Genomic DNA, 27,138 nt, shown 5'->3' on the forward strand with positions numbered 1-27,138 from the left:
GTATCATTATCTTAAGCTGTGCACTGTTTTTTAATCCTATACTAAAAAAATCTGTGTTCCTATTATTAATACATCTTAAAATGAAAGCATTATTGGAGAGTAAATACATTCATATGAAACTCACTACTCAACTAAGTTAAAAACAAAAACAAGAAAAGCAAGATAAATTATTTCTGAGAACCAGAAAATGGAATCTTCTGAAAGGTTTGATGAGAGATGAGAGCCAGAGCATGAAAGAGACAGAGAGGAAAAAAGACCAGCAGAACTTTACAGCTGAAATGACAAGGACGCTGAGCTCTGTTGAGGTGGAGGGGGCTGCCCAGACCTGAGGCTCTAGAAGTGAATTCAGGGATGCATCTCAAAGGCATCTTTCCCCTGAGGTCTTCAAACTGCCAGGAGACAGTAGGTGGACAACCGCACTCAAAATACCTGGAGTAGTTTTCAAACTGCAAATGATTTCCTCCCTTGTCCCCATTGACTGCCATCACCCCTCAACAGAACCAAAAGCCAACGGTGAGTAGAGATGGGTGAGGACACTAGAAGCAGGGCATGAGTTAGGCTGGGATGCTGAGTGGGGCAGGGGAAGCAAGCACAAATAGAGCCGAACCTGACAGACTTCAGTTGATCCTCACTCAGCCACACAATGGCAACTACACCCTTGGGGGAAATGATCTAAATTACTCTAAACCTGAATGTCTTCATCTCCAAAATGGATAATAAAGGCTTCAGCAGTGTGGCTGTGAAGGTTAAATGAGACTGGGTACAAATGTGATGCACTTACCCCACCATACCTCAACGGGGATACTCCCTTTCTCCTGGTTTAATTTAAAACTCAGCCTAAATAGGTTCTTCAAAGTTAAAGGTTATCTCTTACTTATCTTTGTGTCCAGTGTCATATCTGAATTCCAGGAGGTTCTTAATTTTTTGAAATTAATGGCTCACCAAAACTAACTTTTTTCAAACAGTAGATGATCAGATTACAACTCCATGCAGATGTTGCAGATACCAAATTCTAAGTGACTATACTAAGATTCACTCCTTACCCAAACATCAATGTGTGCTAAGAAAATGGTAATAAATGAGTTATATATATATTTACCTGTTCACCAACTGCCTGCCTTCTCCACTCTTTGTGATGGATATGCTGATGAATGCAAAAGATGGGTGCAAAAGGATCAGCCTTCCTTTCATTTACTTCCAGAGGAAAGGCTCTTTTATTCTTTAACAAGTTTTTAAAGTTTTATTTTGAATTTATGACACAAGACCCATGAGGTTAAAAGGCTAATGTTTACTGGATTATGAATTTATGCTTTTCATTTTCCTTACAGTGTGTCCCAAATATTCGTAATTAAATATTTCAAGTTGACAATAGATTGTCCCTAATTCCTGGGGACAGATATTCTTATCTTCATCTGCTTCAGTAAGGCACCCTTTCCTGTAAAGCCGACTATACGACCATTATATGTATTTCTACATGCTCTTTTTTTCCAGCACTGAAATGCTGCCTTTAGGGAATGGGAGGAGTATATATACATGAAGGGGTGGGTGACTTCCACAAAACTGGTCATCTGGAAGCTATAAAGTTTTGGAGCGTGGCAGCTGCACTCTGAGTATAGTAATGATGAAGGAATCAGTGATGTCAACAGAACGAGTCCTCAAGGTTAAACTTTTATATGATTTTTAAGGTCTTTAACAAGTCTAGCCCCTCAGAGGCTGATAAAGCTAGGCAGGCAAACTCTGGAGTCTGAGTTTATTAACATTTTGGTGGAAGCACAAGATTTCTTTGTACTTAAAAGACTTAGTCTACTTAACTGACTTTCTGGAAAGTCCATTTTTCAGTACCTGCTTTTAGAAATTCTAGAAAGATCCATCTTCAACACGAATTAATTTTTGACCCACATTAGTTCATTTTACTATGCAAATGTACTTCTTAATTCTGGATACCCTCTATTAGAAATGTCTGTATAAATATTCAAACCCTTGTCTGCACTAACAGACATGGACACAAGATTAAAGACTGACATGAGTTAAGTATGCAGAGAATCGACCCAGAATGGAGGAAATGAGCTGGAATAGGAGTCAGGACAGAAAAACTAGTCCAGGATGCCTCAGGCTTCCCTCCACTGAACAAGAAGAGAGGTAGCAAATGCAGGTAACCACAAAATAAATAACAGCACTACAGGAATTGCAAAGCTACAGCCATTGGGATATGAGAAGTAGAACAGATACTCGGTGACGGCAGTAGGCAGTGCAAATTGCCTTTGATGGTTCCAGTCTTTTCTTCTAGTTGCCAGAACCCTTGGGCTTATGGAAGCGTCACAAGTCAAACCTGCTAAGCTTGACTCATCGGTCTCATTTTCAATTTCATTTTGTTAGGTTGACCTTTGGGTGTTAATTAGGCTCAAAGTGAACTTAATTAAAATGTATACATTCTTATACTGTAAAGTATTCAGATGCGCATATTTGCAATGGCAAAAAAATGACCACACTATTCTCATTTTACATGTGCAACATTTCCCTCAAATGATTAGTTTGAGCTGTTTGATCAATTTGTCGGCAACTAGTAACAGCGTGAAGCAGACATTATGCCAGAGGAAATAAACAAACAAGAACATACACTGGTAGAACCTTCTCTAACACAAGACATTCGCCAGGGACTCATTAGCATCTACAAGATTTACCTTCGCACACGGGGCAACACTCCCCAGGCACTTTCACAGGGTTCGTGCAGGTCTGTCCGCAGACGGTCGCAACGCAGTGGCGTTCACCATTGACGCACTGGCAGAATGTGCAGTCGTCTTCCCGCCACCGGTCTCCGTGGGCGAGGATCAGGCCATTGGCATAGCAGCCAGCGGGATTATTAAAAGGATACACTGGATCTAAAAGAGAACATAAGTTCAGAGTTAGACTGAGCATATTCTAAATCTTATCTCTGCCTGCACCCAGAGACATTTTTTTCCTGGGTTCTAGTCATCAGCAGTTCTATTCCCACTGTGATCAACAGAAGCTCAGGGTTGCATGAGGAGTCTCTGGGGGTGCATGCAAAAACAGCTGTCACACTGAATTTATGTCCACTCATCCTGACACAGCAGTGCCAGAGAAGAGGATCCGTAGTCCAAAAACCAACGTGCAGGTATTATCACTCTGTGAAGCTGGAAAGCTTTGTGGCAAGAGCCGTGGGTTGGTAATTAGAAAACATGAATCCATACTAGGCTCTGACAATGTCTTCATAGTTGTAGACATAAATGTTTATCAAACCTCAGTTTCCCTACCTGTAAAGTGGAAGGAACAATGCCCTGTCTAAATTAGAGTGATACTGTTACTTCTAGAACTCTATCTCATGTGCCTGCAGGACCATGTGGGCAACAGTGCTCTTGCTGTGGCCTTGTTCATGACAAGGCTCGTCTAGACATACCATGGGTCACTGCCTTGGAGGAGGGCTGTGAACTTAGGCCATTTTTTCTCCCATAAGCTGTGAAGCTAAGCTGCAGCCCCAGGTGGGAGGCAGAAGTAGCCAAAGCTACTGTAAAAAAAAAAAAAAAGAAAATGTTTCTGAGGTTATTGACAAGGATATAAATACTGCATATGAAACCCTCACTTACCCCTCTATTGAGAGCAACTAGATAAATTACTCAATTTTCTTTCTCAGAAATACATAAAAAACTGGCTTCAACAAGCAAGTACTGCTGTGTTGGGAGAGGAATACCAGACAGTTTAGAGTTTGGTCATCTTTATTCTAAGGACATAGTTAGGGCATTATAATAAAGTTAGTTAGAAGGTCAACATTTAAAATAATGCCATCACAGCGTTAGGAAGGCAGTCTGCCAGAGAGAGACACGGTCAATGGACCTGAGCAAGATAAGATTTTTAAAATTCCTGTGTAAAAAGTATTAGAATACATATTTTTCTACATTGAGGCTGGATCTGAATTCCAGGAAGTGAGACATAACCGGATCCATGCCCAGACAACTACGATGACTACACAGAGGTTCGTATCTACATTTTTACAGCATCAACTGCTGCTCAGTTTCAGAACCATGACAGACTGGGGGCAGGTAGGGAACAAATCAATTAGGAAGGTTAAAAATTTGAAGTAATTCTCTTTAATTGTCAACATCACCTAAAACATAAACTACTTTTCTCCTATGTTGGCTAAAATAACCTCTAACAGGGAAAAGGACTCACTGTTACGAACTATGTTAGGAATGCAATTTTTATACTTTAAACATTTTCAGATCAATATTATGTGGCAAATACAGTTCAAACATCAAAAGGAGACAATTTTATGAAAATGAGGAAGTATGGAAAGTGGCATGACACTGTGCCCTCCCACTTTGTGTGCAGGGATCAGGCATAAGATTAACACATGAGACTTTAGATTGAAGATCTGGGGCCCAGTTAGGACAGCAAGGCTCACATGACCTTCCTTTCTGGGGAAACAGTGTTGTGTTGTCAGAAGAACACTACAGACACAGTCAGGTATGGGGTTATTGTTAATGACTGCATTGTAAACCCAGGCAAGTGACTTTTCTCTTCTGAACTTGAACATCCTAATCTGTAAAATGTGTGGGTTGCAGCGAGTGATACTCAGAGCAACTGTTTTGAAATGCTTATTATTTATGAACATCAGTGATGGGAAGATGCAGCCTGTTGAAAGAACATGAACATATTACTTCCTGGAGAGAAGAGGGGAATCCAGAGAAAGCAGATTCCTGAGAGTCACACCTGACACCTGGCTGGGCCTCGAGCTGGTGTCACCGCCACCTGATAACATGACCCCATGTGAACCACCACATATTTTCAGAGAAGCGGTAGCAGGTCCCTGATCTCCCTGGAGAGGCCTGGGTATTGCGACAGGGGCAGGGTTAGTTCCTCTCCGGGCCGGCAGACTGAGACTGTCAGGGTGAGGTCCGCATTATCCTAACTGAGCAATCTGAGGTGAGCAGGTGGTGAGCTCTAATGCCAGGATGAAGATAAAGCTTTGCCCCAGGACTTGCTGAGGACTTTGGGGGGGAATGGAAAACAACTCCGGGACATCTCATGCTCCGGGACATGGAAAGATGTGACCCATCATCTACATCCAGGCATAGCTTCCCTCAGGGAAGTGTTTCTACATACTCTACCTGGCTTTAACATGCTGGAAGACAGACCACGGTGTCCTAAAAGAGGCTAAACAAGGAACTTCAACATTCCTTTACTTTTGGATAAGACTGAATTAGGACAATTTCGATTTCAGAACTCTATACCATGCATACTCCTGTTAATCTGTAATTAGCACTTTTTCTTACCTTCACACACTGGGCAGCACTCTCCTTCGGGCACGTAGTACCTCTCACAGTTTATCTCACCACACTGGGCAGTGAAGCAGATGGCAACGCCCCCTTGGCATCGACAGAACCGACAGTTGTCCATTCGAAACATGTCTCCATCATAATATTCCACGTTGTTAAATATGCAGGCTGGCTTTGTATCTGAAAAGAGTTAAAACAAACAAAGCATATTTGTAGTCATCTTTTAGTTGTGTCCTTTGATGTTTTTCAAACAGCCGCTAGAAAATTTCTAATAGCAGGAGGTTATAATTTGATGGAAATTTACTAAACTCAATGTAAGTTTATGTAACAGAAAACAATAAAGCAAAGCAAAACAAAGTAAACAAAACACACTGTTATCCAGTTTACATCAAGGAACAGAAATTCCCCCTAGTAAAACCTACACTGACTTCCTTCCAACCCAGACAAAGGTAAACTTTATGACCATGACACTCACATATTTGGTATGTGCTTTAAAGTGATTCTATTTGTTTGGTTAAATCATTGTCTACCTCAAATGAATGATCCTGCCTCCATATTAGGTTTTGTTCTGCCTCAAAAATTTTATTACCGTCTTTTTTGAAGTGGTGATGTTCGGTTCCTCCAGTGCTCTCTCTTACGTTCTTTTTCTCTATATATGGTATAAACACGTATAATTTTAATAGTGGTTTGGCCTTTAAAAAATACTCTCTACATGTATCACCTCACTTAATCCCCATAATGAAGGTCTGACAAAGGTATTATTATCCTGAGTTTAGAAGTGAGGAAATTCTAGGTAGTTTACTCAAAGTCATACAGCAAAAACAGTAGCTCTTCAACTGAAACCTTGTGCTCTTTCCACTGTGCTTCAGGGTTATGTTCTGCTAAGGACTCATAGTCCCATATTTAGAAGTCTCATCATGATATCAATGATTTTTAAATTTTTCTCTGCCTTGAAACATTCTCCCTACATTCATTCTTTAATTTTAGTTGATTTAAAATAACTCCCACCAAGACATCACAAGAAAACACAACTACGGATCAGTATATTATAAATGTAGACACAAACATCTTTTTTTTTTGTTGTTTTGTTTTGAGACGGAGTCTCGCTCTGTCGCCCGGGCTGGAGTGCAGTGGCCGGATCTCAGCTCACTGCAAGCTCCACCTCCCGGGTTTACGCCATTCTCCTGCCTCAGCCTCCCGAGTAGCTGGGACTACAGGCGCCTGCCACTGCGCCCGGCTAATTTTTTGTATTTTTTAGTAGAGACGGGGTTTCACCGTGTTAGCCAGGATGGTCTCGATCTCCTGACCTCGTGATCCGCCCGTCTCGGCCTCCCAAAGTGCTGGGATTACAGGCTTGAGCCACCGCGCCCGGCCGACACAAACATCTTAAAAAAATTACTAGCAGATCATATCCAGCAACATATAAACAAAATTACACACCACGACCAAGTGAGACTTATTCCAATAATGCAAAGTTGGTTTAACATCCAAAAATATTAATGTTAATATGACATGTCACAGAATAAGGAACAAAAGCAACATGATCCTTCGACAGACACAGTTTTTGGCATCTGACAGAATCTAATATTCTCTCATGATAAAAATGCTCAACCAACTAAGAACACAATGGAACTTCCTCAACTTGATAAATGGCATCCATAAAAATCCTACAGCACACCTCATACCTAATGGTGAAAGTCCAAGTGCTTTCCCCCTAAGATCAGGAACAAGACAATGAAGTCTGCTCTCACCACTTCAATTTGACATAGTAGTGAAAATCTAGCCAGAGCAAATAGGAAAAATAAATAAATAAAAAGCATCCAGATTGGAAAGGAAGAAGTAAAACTATCTCTAATTGTAGATGACATGATCTTGTATATAAACAGTTCTAAGGGATCCACTAAAAAACTATCAGAAAGCATAAACAAGTTCAACAAGGTTGCAGGGTACAATTGCAACTCCCCAAATTGTGTTTCTACACACTAGTAATGACAATCAGAAAATGAGGAAAAAAATTCCAATCACAATAGCATCAAAAAGTATACAATACTTAGGAATAAATTTAATAATATAAGTGCAAACTTGTATTTTGAAAATAGCAAAACATTTTCAAAAAATTAAAAAGGCCTACATAAATGGGACATCCCGTGTTCATGGATTGAAAGACAACACTGTTTACATGGAAATATTCCCCAAATTGACGTACATGTTCAATGCAATCTCTATCAAACTCCTAGCTGGCTCTTCTGTAGAAATTGATAAGCTGATCCTAAAATTCATATGAAAATGCAAGGCACTCAGAAATGCCAAAACAATCTTAAAAGGGAGAACAAAGTTAGAGAACTCATACTTCCCGATTTCAAAACATAATACAATGCTATAGTATTCGAGACTATGTGGTACTGCCACAGGAATAGACATATAGTTCAATAGAATTGAGAGTTCAGAAATAAACTATCACATTTACAGATATTTTGACAAGACAGTCAAGACTCAATGGGGTTAAAAGTCTTTATTTTTGAGATGGAGTTTCACTCTGTCACCCAGGCTGGAGTAGAGTGGCATGATCTGAGCTCACTGCAACCTTTACCTCCTGGGTTCAAGTGATTCTCCTGCTTCAGCCTCCTGAGTATCTGGGACTATAGGTGCATGCCACCATGCCCAGCTAATGTTTGTATTTTTAGTAGAGACGGGGTTTCACCATGTTGGCCAGGCTGGTCTTGAACTCCTGACTCAAGTAATCCAACCACCTTGGCCTCCCAAAGTGCTGGGATTACAGGTGTGAGCCACTGCGCCAGGCCTGAGGTTTAAAGTCTTTTGGGGCAACTGGATTATCTACATGCAAAAGAATAAAGAAGAAACCCCTATGTCTCACACCATATACAAAAATTAACTCAAAATGAATCACAGAGTTATGATCTAAATACAAGAGCTACAACTATAGTGCTCTTAGAAGGAAGCACAAGAGTTAATCTTTGTGTCCTTTGATAAGGGAGTGGTTTCTTAGATGTGACACTCAAAGCATAAGCAACAAAAGAACAAAACAGATAAACTGAATTTCATCAACTTTGGGACTTAAAAGGACACCATCAAAAAGGTAAAAAGACAACCCTACAAACTGGGAGAGAGTATTTGCAATCATGTATCTGATTTTTTAAAAAATGGTACCAAGAACTCTCATAATTAAATGATAAAAATAATGTAATCAAAACGGGCAAACCTTTGAACAGACACTTTTTCAAATAAGACAGAAATGGCCAATAAACACATGAAAAGATGCTCGAATCATTAGTCACTAGGGGAATTCAAATCTAAGCTGCAATGAACACCATTTCACACCCACTATGGTGGATATAATTAAAAAACAGTAACGAGTACTGATGAGGATGTGGAGAAACTGGAATTCTCATAGATTTCTAGTGAGGATGTAAAAGCATAGCTGCTTTGGAAAACAGTTTGGGAGTTCCTTAATTTGAGTTACCATATCATCAAGCAACTCTACTACTAGGTATATACCCAAGAGAAATGAAAATATATACCCCACATAAAAGCACTATAAACAAATGTTCCTAGCAGCCCAAGAGCCAAGAAAAGAAAGAACCTAAATATCCATTAACTGATACATAAACAAAAAGCAGTGTAACTATACAATAAAATATTACGCGGCCATAAAAAGAAATGAAGTTCTAATATGCAACATAACATGAATGACACTTGAAAATACTATGCTAAGTGGAAGAAGCCAGTCACAAAAGACAACGTATTAATACTATATAACTCTCCTTATATGAAACACCCATCATAGGCACGTCTATAGAGATAGAAAGTAGATTAGTTGTTGCCTCGATCTGAGAGCTTTGGGGGAAAATGGGCAGTAACCGCAATCAGTTCAGGAGTTTTCTGGTGGCTTGATGAAAACGTTCTGAAATTGATTGTGTTGATGATTGCACAACTCTGAGCACACACTGAAAACAACAGAATTGCACAACTTAAGTTGGCAAATTACCTGGTGTCTCCTAAAGCTATTTTTTAAAAAAGTACTCCTAAGCTGAAGAAAGTTCTCCTGAGGTGACGAGCCCTGATCAATCTGCTGGTGAAAGCTGGACGATGATATCCCCATCTTTCATGGGCTCTTGTGTCCATCCCCAAATCATTTAATATGTCACCCTGCATGTCTAAAATACTTTCACTGCATTTTGAGGATATGCATTTGCATTGCACTTGAGGACAATTACTTTCTATTTATTTTATAACAACCCCTCTAAGAAGACAGAACAAGTATTATTAATACCAGTTTTTTCGATAATGAAGATGAAACTTCAAGAGATGAGGTGATTTGCTTAAAGTCACATGAACGAGACAAACAGTGATTTTATGTGTGCACACGTAGCATATGTGAATATTTGAACTCCTTCCGTAGTGCTACATGGATACATTTTTTCAGAAAATTAATGTTAAAAAAGAATCATCTTACTGTATCTCAGAATTCTTCTATATACTTTTAGCTAACTAATCTGAGTTGGGATTGAAAGGAACTGGGCAGCTAGACTATAAGTTCCAAAATTATAGAAAATGGAGTACTTTTATACATTAAATTTGCAGGCTGTGGAGAGAGGCAAAATACCGTACTCTAACAAAATGACCATCCATGGAAACTAAAAAAAATTAATGAACCAATCAATATTAATTATTTGGTTGAGTTGATTAACCACAGCTACCATCTGGGTGAAGTCACAAACGCTGGTACAGATCTGAGGAAGTGTGAAGGACAGGTTCTGGTTATGAATAAAGCTGCTTCAGGTGGACTTGTTTTTATGGTAGGGTGTGCAAAAGCTTAAACTAAGGAGGGGATGGGACTGACGAGACAACTGTGGCACTTAGGCTTCACTAGCAAAAGCAAAAGGATCAAGGGAGTGGAAGTGAGAAAGATGGAGAATCCTAAAAACACAGCCTGGAAACACAACCAATCTTTAAGGGTGAAAAAAGTCACACAACACAATGAAATGTGTTTGATGTTCAGAGAGATTTATAGAGGCTCTTCATAAAAGTATATAACAAAAAGGCTACCCGTGGTTTTTGAGGAGCAATGACCAATTACTTCTTCACCTATCAGGGGTAGATGTGAATCTCAGAACAGTGCGGACACTGCCACAATCTCCACAAAAGGATGATTTAAGTAGACGTGGAAGAGAAAAGGGTTATGAAGAAATAATTTACTGTGTAATTTGTACTTCTCAATATGAAACACAGAAGCGCCTTCTTAGTGATTTTTGTATGTGTTTCGTGTCTGAAAAATTAAACTTTGCATGTTTCTAAGTTCTGGAATCTTCCCTTTCTTCAATATATTTCAGAACTCCTAAAAGAGAATGTTATAATATAGACTATTAGTATATGCTACTGCCTACCAAACTGTACTGATTGGTGGATGGTGATAGACATACCTCAAAGATATTGTGCGTTCCGTTCCAGATCAGCTCAAGCAAGTCACATGAACTTTCTGGTTTCCCAATGCATTTAAAAGTTATGTTAACACTACATTGTAGTCCAAGCTTGTCTAACCTGCAGCCTGCAGGCCACAGGAGGCCTAGGATGGCTTTGAATACAGCCCAACACAAATTTGTAAACTTTCTTAAAATATTGTAAGATTTTTGTGTGTGTGTGTGTTTTTAAGCTAATTAGCCATCATTAGTGTTAGTGTATTTTACATGTGGCCCAAGACAATCCTCCTTCTTCCAATGTGGCCCAGGGAAGGCAAAACACTGGACACTCCTGCTATAGTCTATTAAGTATACAATAGCATTATGTCTAAAAAGCAACGTACATTCCTTAATTTAAAATACTTTATCACTAAAAACTGCTAACGATCTAAGCCTTCAGGAAATAGTAGTCTTTCTGCTGGTGGAGGGTATTGCCTTGATGCTGATGGCTGCTGACTGATCAGGATGGTGGTTGCTGAAGGTTGGGGTGGCTGTGGCAATTTCTTTAAATAACACAACAATGAAGTCTGCCACATTGACTAACTCTTCCTTTCATGAAAGATTTCTTTGCAGCATGTGATGCTGTTTGATAGCATTTTACTTACAGTAGAACTTGTTTCAAAACTGGAGTCAATCCTCTAAAACCCTGCCGTTGCTTTATCAACTGAATTTATGTAGTAGTCTAAAGCCCTGGTTGTCATTTCATCTGGTGAAGATGTTGTCACAGCATCCTCACCAGGAGTAGATTCTATCTCAAGAAACTACTTTCTTTCCTCATCCATAAGAAGCAACTCCTCATCCTTTCAAGTTTTATCATGAGATTGCAGCAATTCAGTCACATTCTGCATGTTCCACATTTAATTCTAGTTCTCTTGCTCCTTCTACCACATCTGCAGTTACTACCTCCACTGAGGTCTTCAGCTCCTCAAAGTAATTCATGAGGGTTGGAATCAACTTCTTCCGAACTCCATGTTAATATTTTGACACCTTCCCCTGAATCACCTTTGTTCTTAATGGCATCTAGAATGGTGAGTGAATCCTCTGCAGAAGGTTTTCAATTGATTTAGTTCTGATCCGTCAGAGGAATGACCATCTACAGTAGCTACAGCCCTACAAAATGCTTTTCTTAAATAACAAGACTTGAAAGTTGAAATGACTCCTTGGTCCATGGGCTGCAGAATGGATGTTGTGTTAGTAGGCATGAAAACAATACAAATCTTGTACACCTCCACCAGAGCTTGGGAGACCAGGTGCGTTGTCAATGAGCAGTAATATTTTGGAAGAAACATCTTTTTCTGAGTAGTAGGTCTCAATAGTGGGCTTAAAATAATCAATAAACCATGCTGTCATCTAGGCTTTGTTGTTTCATTTATAAAGCACAGGCAGAGTAGATTAACCATAATTCTTAAGAGCCCTAGGGTTTTTGGAATGGCAAATGAACACTGGCTTAAACTTAAAGTCATCAGCTGCATTAGCCCCTAATAAGAATCAGCCTATTCTCTGAAGCCAGGCATTGACTTCTCTCTTATTATGAAAGTTCCAGATGGCATCTTCTTTCCATACAAGGCTGCTTTCTCTACATTGAGTATCTGTTTAGTGTAGCCACCTTCATCACTTATCATAGCTAAATCATCTAGATAACTCTCTGCAGTTTCCACATGCAGCTTGTCCCATCCCTTCACCAAAACAAATTAAAACCAAAGTGAAAAGAGTAGTAATATTTATGGAGGATGTTCTCTCCATCTATTGATCCAGGCTACTGTTTTTAAAACTCAGGAGTTCTTGAGTTCTGTGTATTTTTAAATCCTTAAGTTTTCCTTTTATTATACTGATGATATGCTCTTGAAGTTGTGAATGTGGACTAGCTTCAATAAAGTCTTGCTAACTATACTCTCATAATTAATGGCTCAGTATTAAATATTATAAGACTAAAAATATTTTTGCTAGTTTCAATTGGCTTATTCCAGAGGGAGAAAGGGGAAGTGTGCGTGCGCTGGAGGACACCAAGCATATCCTATTTCAGGAAAAGGGAAAGAGAACAACTCTTATAAAGGATTACAACAATCTGTATCACTCTTCAACAAAATTAGCTTAACACGCCCCCAGGAACACGAGGGGTGCTCAATAAACACATACTGAGTGGAGTATTTCTCTCAAAGTGCCAGAGTATCTCCGTTGTTGTATCGGTAGAAGACATTATGTCCTTAGAAACATTACGAGCATAACTGCTATATAGACAGTGGGTTCTTAATCGATGTTTTCTGTAATAGTGTGTGTTTTTTAAAATTAACAGGCTGCAGGTCTGAATTTTCTAGGCCAAAATTTTACATGAGGAGCAAGCTAACATTGGGTACAGCTTCCCTTTAAATGGTGATTTCACATGTTACTATCTTAGAGAAAATTCTGTCAGGGCCAACACACGATTACTTCTAGCTTTCATTAACCTTTCGTATATGTCTGAATAAAAAGGGAACTAATTACTGGGTGGGCAGCATGACCTTCACCCAGGCTCCTCATTGTTAGCGCCACATTTTAATACTGCTGTGAGAAGCAGAGTGCTGCAGGGACAGTGCTCCAAAATAGAACTATTTCAAACGGCACAAAACAGGCTAAAAACATAGGCTAAGTTGTATTCAGATCCCCTTTCTCTGAACTTACTTCATAACCCCCCTGAAATTGCTTTTGGCTAGTTGTGCCACATACAAGTAATGCTCCCATCCCCACCCCATCCACCCACTACTCTTGGCACCACCGGGAAGAGGGTACTCTTTCTCTTTTATACTGACGACTTGTTTAGAGCTGTGAATGGGGGCTACCCTCAATATATATGGCCCTGCTAACTATGCTGTCAGAACTAAGGCTCAGTATTAAATACCATAAGGCTAAAAATATTTCTGGTAGTTTCAACTGGCTTATACTCGATAACAATACTACAGACTAATTCATTTACTCACCTGGGGAATGTTTTATAAGTAGGTCACACAGACAGAGTCAGCTTTTGTCTACAACATTCCAACCAAGATATTCCATTTTATCTAGATGTTTGTGTACATACGTTGGACAAATGTTCCTATCTAAGAAACCAAGTAATCACTTGCACATTCTACACCTAGGATTTTAAACCCAAAAGCCTCCAGGAATGAGAGGTGGGCCACATGTAAGACAGTAGGGGGTACTGTGTTAAGTGGAGAGCACACACCCATCTAACAGTAGAGGCCACTGTCCAGCTCCAGCTGACTGCTGATGGAACACTTGTTTGTGGGCCGGAGCAGACGTACGACAGGTTCTTGACGAAGGTGGAGGGCTGTTACAACATTGCTTTGGAGGTCATATTTTTAGGTGATGATTTTGATGACTTCTAAGTTCACATAAAAGGAACATAATCACACCACCTGTTCCTTTGGTTTCTAAATAACAGGGATCTTGCTGAGCCAATGCCTCGTAAGTTCTACTTTCGGCGCTTGTCAGAGAATGCAGTTACAAACTGTCATGAACTGGTTTGCAACTCTCCCACCCCTCCACCACAACAAAATAAAATCAAACTACAAAAATAATAATAATAATATTTATGGAGGATGCTCTCTCTCCATCTACTCATCAGGCTAGTGTTCTCAAAACTCATGAGTTTTCAAGTTCTGTGTATTTTTAAATTGTATGTTTTCACTTTAAAGTTTATCTTAAAAAGAAAATAAAAAACATAAGCATATGGATCATGTGGATGGCAGCATAGGAAGTGAGTGCGGCAGTGCATAACCCATTTCTGCATGTGGGGTCAGTCATGTTAACATTTCACCCGCAGTCTCCTGAACTAGGGCCTTTGGATCTACCTCACCATGTTGGGCAGTTCGCAAAATTGAGAAAAAATGTTCCAAGCACCTAGAGTCTAGCTGTGTCAATCTGACCTTTTGGAACTGAGCTGCATTTTAATATTTTGCCTTTGCTTTTTATTGAGAACAACCCCAGGAAACCCATTTCTGCATTTGTGGTGTTAACGCAATTAAGCACACGATCAACTTCATCATTCAATGGGATGAAATCTATTCCTTTCCATATGAAAAATCTCAGAGAGACAGTTGTCCTGTCCAGCAGGCACTTTTCTCTCTGAAAATAAGAACTGCGTATTTGACCCTATCTCCTTTTTCACTTTGATGGCCAGAAAACTGGGAGCCTAATTTAACGTTTAACTCCTGCAACTGCACAGGCACTTATGGACTGCATACCTGTGGGTGCCTTCTGTTTGATTTTTCACTTTCAACTTTTACTTACAATTCTATGGCTGTGATTCTCCTTTCTCATAAATATTTTACCACTATGTTATGGAATCTGTTCTCACTGTAAAGTTTCCTCAAATCGTCCGTGGATAAGCAAGTATTTTTATACACATAAAATAGACCTCTGCTTTTCTAAGTGATGATAATGAATCTTTGATACGTAATATCTATCTTGTAATGGTGACCTTACAACAACAGATTTTTCCAGGACATTAGGTGATAAGTATATTTATATTTACATACAGAAACACATTCACATATCAATATATATGTGTCTGAGTATGAATGTATATGTCAAAAGAAGTAAAATATAGACCTTGAGACAGAATGTTCTTAACAATATTTTGTAGGATTATGAATCTTCACAGTATTAGTTCCTAGTCTCCTCTACAGGTGAATGACTGATGTATCAAGAGAGACAGTTGTGCAGGATTAGGAAGAAAGCAAAAATCACTCAACAAGTTTATGGTGGCAAGAAAGAAGCATCCACCAGAAATGTAGTGACTGTGTTTTGTCCACTCAACATCTTCTCATGACAGATGGCAAATCCTATTCCAGAAGTTAGAGCTCTACAGTAAGTGGCAATAAATTAGGACAGGCCCTGTAGATTGATCCCAAGGCTGCCAAGGTGGAGGTGCGGCTATTAGTAGCTTGAGACACATCAGACTGCAGCAAGACATAAAGTCAATGTTCTGATAAGAAAGGCATGACCCATGGGTATCTAGAACCAAGAAGCAAAGAGAGAAGAAGGGCACTCCGGTTTCTCACCCACAGGAAATACCAGCAAATCTTTCTACTAGAGATATTTTCAGGGGACAAATGACTTAAGATTAAAGTGTAGGGCAGTAATAGATGGAGGATTCCTACAAAGTAACCCATTTATGGACTGACATTTAACAGACACCTCTAGAAGGAACTAAGATGACACGAATTAGATCACTGACCGGCTCATGTAACAAAATGTGGGTGTCCTCTGTGAGGCAGATAATAGGGTAACATCCACAGACACAAGGATGAACATGACAGACTCCTGTCCTCCAGCAGTTCACATTCTGGAGCGAGAGACAGGCATGAGCGTAAGTATTTTCCAAGTGATGAGCACTGGATGAAGCGCATCTGAGATGCTGGGAACCCAGGCAAGCAGTGACTATTTCTGTCTCCAGTGGTACAAGTATTCACAGAATCTCACCTATCATAAATTAAACTGTAGCACCTCCAGAAAAAAGGTCTTTTTGGCCATTTCCTTGTGTTTAATGGATGTTATTACTGGTTAAATAATGACCGGAGTGGGGAGAAGCGCCGAGAGGTGATTTAAGTGTACAGAAATTTTTCTGTTCCCCCTTCCTGTATGCTTGTATTTTTAAGGCCAGTAAGTTAGGAAGCTCAACCTTACCATCTCTATCCCCTACCCTCAATGTCCAGGACTGTGCCTCTGAATGTGAATAGAAAGTATGCACACAGAATACTAAAGATTATTGGCTGGGCACGGTGGCTCATGCCTATAATCCCAGGACTCTGAGAGGCCGAGGCAGGTGGATCGCGAGGTCAGGAGATCGAGACCATCCAGGTTAACACAGTAAAACCCCATCTCTACTAAAAATACAAAAAAATAAGCTGGGCGTGGTGGTGGGCGCCTGTAGTCCCAGCTACTCGGGAGGCTGAGGCGGGAGAATGGCGTGAAGCCGGGAAGCAGAGCTTGCAGTGAGCTGAGATCATGCCACTGCACTCCAGCCTGGGTGACAAAGCGAGATTCTGTCTCAAAAAAAAAAAAAAGAATACTAAAGATTATTTGCATCTGAGGCAAAATTCTAGGTAGATCACTTGTATTATTTAATTTAACTGTTACTCAGTCCATTTTACAGCTGTGGAAACTGAGGCCCAGAGAAACCAAGAAGCTTCCTTAAAGTTAACCCAGCTAGTGAGTGGAGGACCCAATTTTCAAACTGCGGTTATTTAGTTCTAGTCTGTGTTCTTTCTTAACCATAAAGCCATACTGCAAGTGTTTATTCAAAGCAAAAATAAACATAAAAAATAACATGTGGCCATGGACCTAAAAATCATAGGATGCAACCAAATAGGACTCAACTGAAATATAACCTTTCTTGCCTTGGAAGGAGGGCAGGAAACCTTATGATATCTGAATTCCTACAGGAAATATTTGATATGAATATTTCTATGTGTAATTTTGTTGTATTTGTCCAAATCCATCTCCATGTTCCTGTGAGTACAAGTATTGACTAAATAATGCTCTGAATGGTTACTGACATGTAACTTGAGTTTCATTATTTTTTGTCAATGAATATTCTGGTAGAGAAGCATGTTGTAGGTTCCCCTTCCTTCTATCACCTAAACTCAATAAACATCAAGCCACCAAACACCAAATCCTCCCATATAAAGTCAAAGGGAGAGGCAGATTCTGTCAGAAGGAATCTCATGACCCAAGAATCCTTTTTCAGGGCCACATGGGTCAAGCCTAAAGCAGGCCACTACCAGTGACCACCCACTGATTAAAGACGTCCTCTCCACTGCCTCTCAGCCTTTTGGCTAAGATCAGGTGCAAAGATGTTCTAAGTAGGAAAATGCTAAACAAGATGAGCAATGTTTTTCCTGTTCCCAAGGGTGGCAGGCCCAATGTACTTTTAGCCAGGTCACCTCCCGACAGCCATGGGACCAGTTACTGAGTGACAGCAGGAAAACGATCACAGGTTCCAGGATCCTTTTCCTGAAATCCCTAGGTTTTAGAAATTCTGTAACACAGCTGAGTATGAGAGCTACATGCAATCTGCTATTACATCTCCAGAATCCTCTTTCTGACGGGTGGAATGATAGCTCCTAACCTAACTTTCTAACTGCACTGTGGATTTTAAGTAAACCTTTTTGAGTGCCCTTCAGCAAGTCCCTGAAGGTTAATGACCCTGCTTTGTAAAAGGCAGAAGCAGCTAAGTTGAACCCTCCCTCCTCCTCCTCCTCCTCCTGCACAAATGTACACTCTCTAAGAACAAGAGAAACCCCACGTACCATTAACACATTCAAAGACATCACAGCACTTTCCAGGTGTCCCATCGCCACGAGAGACTATGCGGGGAGTGGATCCCACCTCACACACGGGGAAACCACATAAGCCAGAGAGACACTCGCATCTGAAACCAAAGAAAAGGGAAGGAAAACCCCATGAATAAACAACAACACAGAAGTCGGGAGACCACAAACAAAGTGGCAGTGGCTGTGGCAAAGTACCTGGTCTATATGACACTGCCTCCTTTATCTGGTGTCACTGGGAAATGGGAAGGCAGGAGGGGTTCTGACATAATTTGCTTTCAAATAACTAAGGTTTGTCTCCTTTACATACACCCCAATTTTTAACTTGAACCATTTTGACAGAAGTATTTCTAAAATGCATTACCTCATTTCTTACTTAACCAGACTGGTATTGAGCGTAACAAACATTTTCTGGCTGACTCAGGGACATCTTCATATGTATCTGTGATGCTCTTCTGTGAATCGATGCTTGCACAGGCTAATACAGAGTGAGTGTTCCCATGCTAAACGGCCCCATGGTGCTCCTTCGCTGCAACTGATGTTTAGGTGTTTTCCACAGATTTTCTGACTCCCGGTTCAATGATTAAGTTATTAGCTTTTTAGTGTTTTCTTGTCAGTGTGATGTCTCAAGTCCACTCTCATCTTAAGCCATATTTAATTTATGATTGTACACAATAAAAGAAATGGACTGAAGACTGAGGAGCTCTTTATAAAGAGAGGGCCTAAGTTGTAGTAAGTGAACTTTATGACAGCTATCTTGGGAGCTGAAAGTCTTAATTTTTGGATCTTAAGCTACCACCTGAGCATTGATCTCTGCACGCATGAATGGGGTGTTCCATGAGCTGCAAGCTGGCTGTGCTGGCTCTCACCCCTAACTTCAATGCTGCTGCAAAAACTGCTAAACACAGAAGCCTGGGTAGGTGAAATAAGAGGAGACAAAATGTTGCATCTGCAACAGTGAAAAAGAGGCAGGACAAAAGAAACTCAGGGCAGCTGGGTGTCAGCATGTGAATGTAAGATGAGGAAAGAGCCGCTAGATTTCTGCCCTGGGACTCCCCTGGGGAGAGACGTATGGGTCAGAGGGTGGAGAGGATGACGGCGGGAGTTCCCAGGTTGACAGGAGTAAAAGGAAGGCATCCTAAAAAAAGACATCCTGGCAGGAAGTATGTGGGTATTTATGTACGGTAGAGGTCAAGATCAGGGGAGGTAATGTTCCCAGCAGGGAAAACTATCAACACATTCATTAACTGTGCTTTTGTACCCCCTTCTTATTTAAGTAATTGGTTTGTTCACCTATTTTGTTCTTTGGATCTTTAATAAATGAAAATATGCTTATAGTCCACAAGTACCTCAATAATCAGGCCCAGAGATTTAATTACATTGTAACTAACCATGGAACTAGAAAAAGAAATGACTTTAGGTTAAGATTTGCATCAAAGACTGTTAAAGCCACTGGAAAGGTGGCTTTAAACACACCACTATCACCCCAAAGCAGGCTCTTTGAGGATTCTTCCATGTGGGGTGACAGTTCTATTGGATTCCTGGGAGAAGAGGGTGTTAGGTCATTCAGGTTTTGCTGCAATGGTATTTCTACCAATGGTTTCAAGTAAAGGTTTGCCTGTTTTGTGTGAGCAGAGCTTGGAGCTCTCAATTCACAGTCTATATTCCTGCAGGACAATCACTTTCTAGTGCTGAGTAAATGTGAGCTGGGCTTTTAGTGCCTGATAAGGTCATCCCATACTTTTTCATGCTTATATGCCTAGCCATTGCAATGGTAAGCACATAATCGTACTGCTGTGATACAACAGTAACATTATACTGTTTACATTTATTGTACTTGGCACTCTATACAACTTAAAACTCTCTAGAGTTTATAGATGAATGGAACTAGAGTACTGACAGGCCACACACTGATCCCAATGCATAGATGTGATTACAATGAAAGCAACCTTCAAGAATAGCTGATTAACTTTCTCTTACATATCTTCTATGATTCCACATTCTTGCCTACAGATGTGCGCCAGGGAATCACTCTAATCTAAACACCTGAGAGTGTACAGTCAACCAAATAATACCGTATCGTTCAGATGTTGTCCTTCAACACTTGAACAACCTTTACTGAACGTGTGTGTGCACTTATGTGCTGGGTTCTCTGCTAGGCTGTTAGGAGTCACACCACGCTGAACACCCATGACTAAGTCTGCCATTAAGTCTTTTTTTTTCTGTTTATGTTTGACCTATTTTCCCAACATTTGTTTAAAAAATTTACAATTTAAAAAATACATTTAGGGAGTATAAGTGCAAGTTTCTTATAGCCATATATTGCATAGAGGTGAAGTGTGAGTTTTTAGTGTACCTGTCACCCAAAGAGTAAACATTATATGCATTGCGACTTCCTAACATTTAAATATTCCTATTATTTTTCTAGAGTCCCTTACAAGTTGTCTCCAGCAGGCTGTAGAAGAGCTGAAGCTGCACCCAACTACCTATTAACCCACCTAGGAAAGGAAAATGTTTTATGCTGAATCTTTACATCTAAACTGACTGCATAATAAAGATCCTGGTTTTGCTAGCTGGTGTGACACCAGCTCCTGTCTTCTTGTCTCCTTCCCTGCAAAGCCTTCTGATCTACCTGTTGCCATCTTTTGACTTTTCACAGCTTCCCCTGAACCTGAAATTAGTATCTTAATCAAGAAAGAGCTTATGAAAGAACAACAAAAGGTAAAAATCTGGGCTGAGGTCAGATATCTATTGGGTAGCTATCTATTAGGTTAAAACCTTACTGAAACTGCCAGTTTTGCAGGTCGAAATGGTCAAACAGCATTTCTTTATGTTCAACATAATACAACTCACATCAGTTATCTTTTAACAGGTATGTTTACATTCACTCTGTCAGGTAACAAAAGGGGACCCCCATCATGACCCATATTTGCCCAGGAAGTCTGTTACATCTACAAATGATATGAATCCCATGTAGTTTTAAAAAATTCTTCAGTAAGGTTATTCTAGATTCTCTGGTTAACACACACTGCAGGAGGTATTCTTCCCTGTCACCGATGGGAACAGGAGTTACACAGCTTAGTCAAGTGACCTGATTTTAAACAGGGTTTCCTGTTCTCTGTGTTTTCCACTAGAAGAGACTAGATTTTCCTCTACTGAGTCATGAAGAGAAAATGCTAAACTACAGAAGAACTGACGCATGCAACCTGTACCATCCTCACCATGTTCTTTCTCTTCATTTTAATACTTTTTGTCCTTCCTAATCTTTCCCGTACCCTTTATCCCCATCTCTGGATAAGGAGCAAGCGAAGGAAAGGAGAACACAAAAGGGGCAGAGGAAACAGACTATCGTGAGAAACGCTGCAGTGAGCTGATTTCAACATTTACCCCTCATTTCTGAAGCCCTCTCCCCAGTTTCCAGTTCTAGTCCAATCTCCCCCTGCCCAAGTCTCCGTCTCTCCCAAATCATGCCACATCCATCCTAAGGCTCAGTTCCCGAACTTCTGCAGTCAAAATTTATCTTCTATTACTTCTCATTTTATGTATCACTTTCTCAGCCTAGCATTCAACACTCTGAAGTCCATATACTCCTTTTCCAATTCTGTTTCCCAGTATTTCCCTTCATTTTCCAGTGCTACGGTTATGCTCTTTTCTCCAAGTAAGTCCCCACTTTGCTGTCTCCGCACTGCCTGACCTAATGGCCCCTGCACATTCCTCATCCAGCCCTTATGCTCAGTTGTTTTTCTAGTTCAACCTCAGATAATAGCTTCCTCTCTGAACCCCTAAACACCACAGTTTTCTTACGGCACCCTCTTTCTCTATTTTGTGGTAACTTGAGGACTCATCTTAACATAAGCTCTTTTAATACCTACCATGCTTAGTCATATAAATGTTTCTTACGTGGAAGTGAACTGGAGATCAACAAGACAGGAATAACATTAACACAACAGAACAAAAACACAAAAGAAAGTGAGGAGAGCACTGAGACTTCTATACTGTGAACTCATAAAGGCCACCTCAGGCAGACCTATTTGCATGACACCTTGAGCAGAAGTGCTAAGGGTTTTAAAAAATGAAACAAAACAGCTTTATTGAGATATAATTCACTTACCATAACGTTCACCCTTTTAAAGTACACAATTCAGTGGTTTTATATTCAGAGGGTTGTACAACCATCACCAGTTCCTAATTTCAGAACATTTTCATCACCTCAAAAAGAAATCCTGTACTCACTGGCAGTCACTCCCTTTCCCCCAGTCCCCGGCCCTTAGCAACCACTAATTTATGTTCTGTCTCTACAGACTTGCCAATTCTGGACAGTTCATATAAATGGAATCATACAGTATGTGGGCTAAGGGCTTTTTAACTTCAAAGAAGATGCAACCTGTATTTGCAAGTAATCAGAAAAATAAACTCTCAATGTAATCCTCAGAGTTAATATAATGATCAATCGAGGTACCACATTAATAAATTTCTGCATAATGTAATCACAGGTGCAGCCAGGTGGGACTTGGTTAAGCTGTTTTTTTTTTTTTTTTTTTTTTTCTCAAGTAGGAAATGGATTCAAGCTCAGTGGGCACCTGAGCGCCTGAGTACAATGGAACTCAGAAATCATGGAAACCCCTAGAGGGCACTCACCCCCTTAGGAGGTTCTGCTGGCTGAAGGGTGGTGAGTACACACTTATGCTTTCCCTTCATGTCCTGTGCTTCCTGGACTTCACAGAGAATCCCAGGCAGGCCAGAATGTCAGAGTCCAAGCTCCTGGGCATAGCTTGCAAGGTGCTCCTAAATCTGCCTCTACCTGTCATTAGTTTCCACATTCTACTGGTTCCTGCACACACCCTACAGTCCAGCAACAATGATGATCTGACGTCACCAAACCACCTGTCCCCACCCCTTATCACTCCAGCCACAGCTCATGTCCACCCAGCCTCAAATCTCTGCCTCTCCCTTGCCCCTGGTGAATTCCCCACAACCTTAAGACCACCCACTCTATAAGACCTTCTCTGGTCAAAAAACAAACAGGATTAAATTTCCCTCCTCTGACTTTCAACAGTACATAAGGGTACCTAACTCTTGAAGTGCATCGACCCATCATACTAAATCAAAATCAGACTGTTTCTCCTGTGAAATCCTCTAGTGCAGGGGGCATGTGTTACTTGTTTTATAAATAATAGTAAAAAAATGATAAAGGTACCCAACCGATAACCTGAAATAAACTTTTTCATGGATACAAGTCAGGGGTTAGAGCATATATTGCTTTATGTTTTTTATTTTTATACATTTTAGACTGCAAGCTTATAGGTATGGTGCTTTTCAAAATTAGTATGTGGAAGGAAGGACTGTGGAATGTGTTTAAAATGCAGATTCCAGGGTACCCACTCAAACACTGTTTTTCTGCAAGTTTGGGGAGCAGCTCCAGAATCTGCCCATATGATAATCTGCTCTCCAGGGGACTCTGCTGATGGGAATCTGCAATCCACTTTCCAAGAACTTTGTGCCTAGATGTGCACAGCCTGGGTGGTCACAGTTTAATTTGTACTTTCCAGTGGAAAAAAAAAACAAAAAAAAAAACCAAGTACAACTAGTTTTAGCATTATAATGAGAAGAATGATTACTAGTACTTGTTTTTGATCACTTACAAAGACTCCTTCCTGCCTGAATACCATTGCTTAAAAGTGAGAGATACTACCTACGAGGGAAGAAAAGAACAGAAATATTACCAATTTATCCAGTACTGTCACCCAAAGAAAAATGTGCAACTGCTAGCAAGCTACTTAAACTCTTGGGGACTGTTTTCTCATCCATAAAGTGAGATAGCTGGATCATAATAAACTTTTCTCTAAATATAAAATCTTTTGATTCTATCATTGCCATTCCCATTCCCATCACTGCTGCAATCTGACCTCAGCTCATTCTCTTCTCACTCACCTGTACCCTGTCCTTCGGGAACATCAGTCACCTCGCATCCCTTACTCACCTGATCCTCCTCCTCTCCAAGCACCTCAACCTTCAGGCCCAGCTCAAGATAGGGTTTTTGCACTGGTCATGTTTTGGTTTTCGTGGGGCCATAATAATTATGTAGCTTCCCCCCCCCACTGAAGAACTCTAAGCAAGGCCAGAAAAGACACAACATGCTAGATGCTGTTGTCTCCCTACCACTAGGCATGTTTCAGACACTACATAACTAAGTGGAAGGGTCAACAGTTTGTTTTACTACAATGACCACAGAAACCTTAAAGAAGGGTAACCTATAGGAGATTCCTGGAGGAGGCCATACAGGTAGGAGTCCTGTTTGTCCCTCCCACAGCCCTTTCAGCAAAGAACAGGAGTGCCCTTCAACCTCTGCCTTGCCTGGTCCCCCCAGAGGTATCCTCCTGGTGCAGGTGCTGATGTTATCCTAACATTCCCCACAGTAACCTCCTTCTGCAGAGGAGGCAGCTCGGAAGCAGCAAGTCATCACACTCCTCACCTTCCCCAGCAGACCCTGATCTTCCTCCGCCCATATCCTAGAGGAAAACAAGTCAGTGAGGTATTCTGGAAAAGATTTCTTCCAATACTGGATGTACTACACACCGGAACTGAGTGCTTGAGGCCTTCAAAAGTGGAGGCATCACTGACTATAAATTAAAAACTACTATTTACAGGTGGGTGGGAGGTCTTCCTTTAGTCAGGAAACAAGGATAAATGAGGAACGAAAAGGGCAAAGCACTTGTGTTACTAGGATTCTACACAGTGTATTAATGATATAGCTTGTTGGGAATGGAAATTATAATGACACACAAAACACAGTACTATTCTACAAAAAGCAGCTTCAACTTTAATTAAATTCGATGTACCATCTTTCTACTGATTAAATTTCTTACCTCTTTCCAAGAATATGTGTGTGTGTGTGTGTGTGTGTGTGTTTTAAAGGCTGCAAACAAAATATCCAAAAAGAAACAGGTTTCCTATCTGAGGGTCCAACTCTTCTTATGGAAAACAGCACTCCTCTCTAAGAAAGTTCCTTAGGCTCACAGTTTTCCTCATGCTTCACCATAAGAGATTTACTACTCTCTGTGTACGAATAACTAACTAACCGTCCTTCCCCCTTTCTCCCCGACTCAAGTTTATTCCTGCGTGATTTCCTGGCATTTCCACTCCCCCAGCACTGACACATGTGCTGTAGCCACAGCAAGTGCAGCCCTGCTCTGGGGATCACACTCTCCCCCGGAGCAATCCCTCCCCTGTGTACAGTGAGCTGTCACCTGTCAACCAGCAACTGCACCTTCTTCACCACTTTCCCTTTGGAGACCACCAGAAAATCACTCTGCCTTTTGTTGTGGTGGTTGTTGTTTTATGCTTTGTTTTTCTTTTGGGGGGAGGAATCAAAGGTCATGCTCCCATGTAGGGAAGGTATAAGTTAAGTTAAAGACAATTAGGTTTGGGTTCAGTGTATACTGTTCGGGTGATGGGTGCCCCCAAATCTCACAAATCACCGCTAAATGACTCACTCATGTAACCAAATACCACCTGTTTCCCAAAAACCTATGGAAATAAAAAATTATAAAATAAATGAGAAATAAAATATTCCTTTGCCTTCCTACTATTGGTAATAATAATAAAGCAGTCATTAAGCTCTTCTCTTCCTAGCTTCCTCCTCAAGGCTGGCATGTGGCTCAGGAAGCTTATCTGAAGGCGCTAAGTTGAAAGAAAAGTGGTATAAGCTGCAGGAAAATAGAAGTTGTAAGTCTCCGTGGTTCCTGTAAGAATTAACCAATTATCTTCTAGGACTCTGCCCCACAGAAAGTAGGTGTGGTGGGGAGGAAATAATGGCACCTTTCACAAATTACTACCTTGATGTGACTGGCTAAAAAAAAAAATCGGGGTTAGTTTTGAAGAGACTCAAACTAATCGGGTGGCGGGGCGGGGACGACACAGCAGAAACACAGCTGAAAATCATCGCAGGGCCCGTGCCCTTGTTGAAATGTTAGAGCTGGGATCTGGCAGAAATCCTGGGCCACTCAGTCCAGCTCAACAATCCGGTATCGCGTATCAAGAGCTGGCCAAGTCCCAGGAATGGAAGACTCTCTGCCTTCACTTCCGTAGGTCTAGGGGAAGACAATGGCATCTGCTTTCGTGGCTGGTAGGATGACTTTAGAGAGTAAGACGGGATGGGAGTGAGAGCTGCATGAAGGACTAGTTAGGAAAAGTAGGAAGGGAAACTGGCACATCACACTGTGGAAAGGAGAACTGGGCTGGGACGAGGAGAATAAGTTTTAGTATAGCAACATAAATTATTCCCACTTCAGAGCAGAACTGCCAACTGCCTCAGAAAATAGATGCTTTGAAACAATGAATCAGCTTGTTATGAACATGTAATGATTTTGTAGCTATTTACTGAGTGTGTACATGCAGCAGGCACTAAGCTGGACTGGGGCTGGGGATACACAGGGTTCTGGCCTTAAGTTTAGGGAATTTAGTTTAGGGAAGCTTTGTATATATAACCACAAATGAGAACACAATGGGATGTTGACTATTCAATCTCCTCCCCAGAGCACACAAAGAATAAACACCAACGATGTCTGGACTAACCTTCTACTTGAAAATCTGACCAAAGCCTCCACTGCCTGGCTGCTAACACTCCTTCAGGCCGTCAGAGACATCTGGGGCCTGAGCTGGCGCTGAAACAGATGACTTTAAGCATGTGTCCACTTGGATTCCTTTGGGCAGTCAATTCCCAGCCTCTCATCCTTGTCATCAGTGCAAAGTGAAAGACTGTATTGTCTCTCATCCTCCAAGGAACACACATCCCCAGAGAGCACTGCTCTGGGACTCTTCCTTCTGTGCCAACCTCCCTTCCAACTGACTCCCCTGCTTCCTCCAAACTTTCCTCTGCAAACAAACCCCCCCTTCCTCTGAACATACCACACAATGCACCACTCGAATTTGTGTCTAACATTTACCTGGCTCTCCCCTAAAGATTCTATTTCCTTATAGCCTTCTCCAGTGAGACTGAGAATCCCCACCTCCTACTCACTTATTCACCTGGGATGGAAGGGAGGTCAAAGTTCTCTAAGT

General features: G+C 40.8%; 1 protein-coding gene across 1 annotated transcript in view; it reads right to left on the reverse strand.

Annotated features, from left to right (window-relative positions):
* Nucleotides 1–27,138, reverse strand: part of CRIM1 (cysteine rich transmembrane BMP regulator 1 (chordin-like)) — a 197,723-nt gene that overhangs the window by 68,561 nt on the left and 102,024 nt on the right. Inside the window, exons 5-7 of the mRNA XM_011935981.1 lie at nucleotides 18,058–18,179; nucleotides 5,289–5,471; nucleotides 2,682–2,879 (exon numbers count right to left, since the gene is read on the reverse strand). Coding sequence (XP_011791371.1) covers nucleotides 2,682–2,879; nucleotides 5,289–5,471; nucleotides 18,058–18,179 — 503 coding nt within the window. The remainder of the gene's footprint in view (nucleotides 1–2,681; nucleotides 2,880–5,288; nucleotides 5,472–18,057; nucleotides 18,180–27,138) is intronic.

The sequence above is a fragment of the Colobus angolensis genome, unplaced genomic scaffold (genome assembly GCF_000951035.1).
Source record: "Colobus angolensis palliatus isolate OR3802 unplaced genomic scaffold, Cang.pa_1.0 Scaffold15, whole genome shotgun sequence".
Taxonomy (NCBI): Eukaryota; Metazoa; Chordata; class Mammalia; order Primates; family Cercopithecidae; genus Colobus; species Colobus angolensis.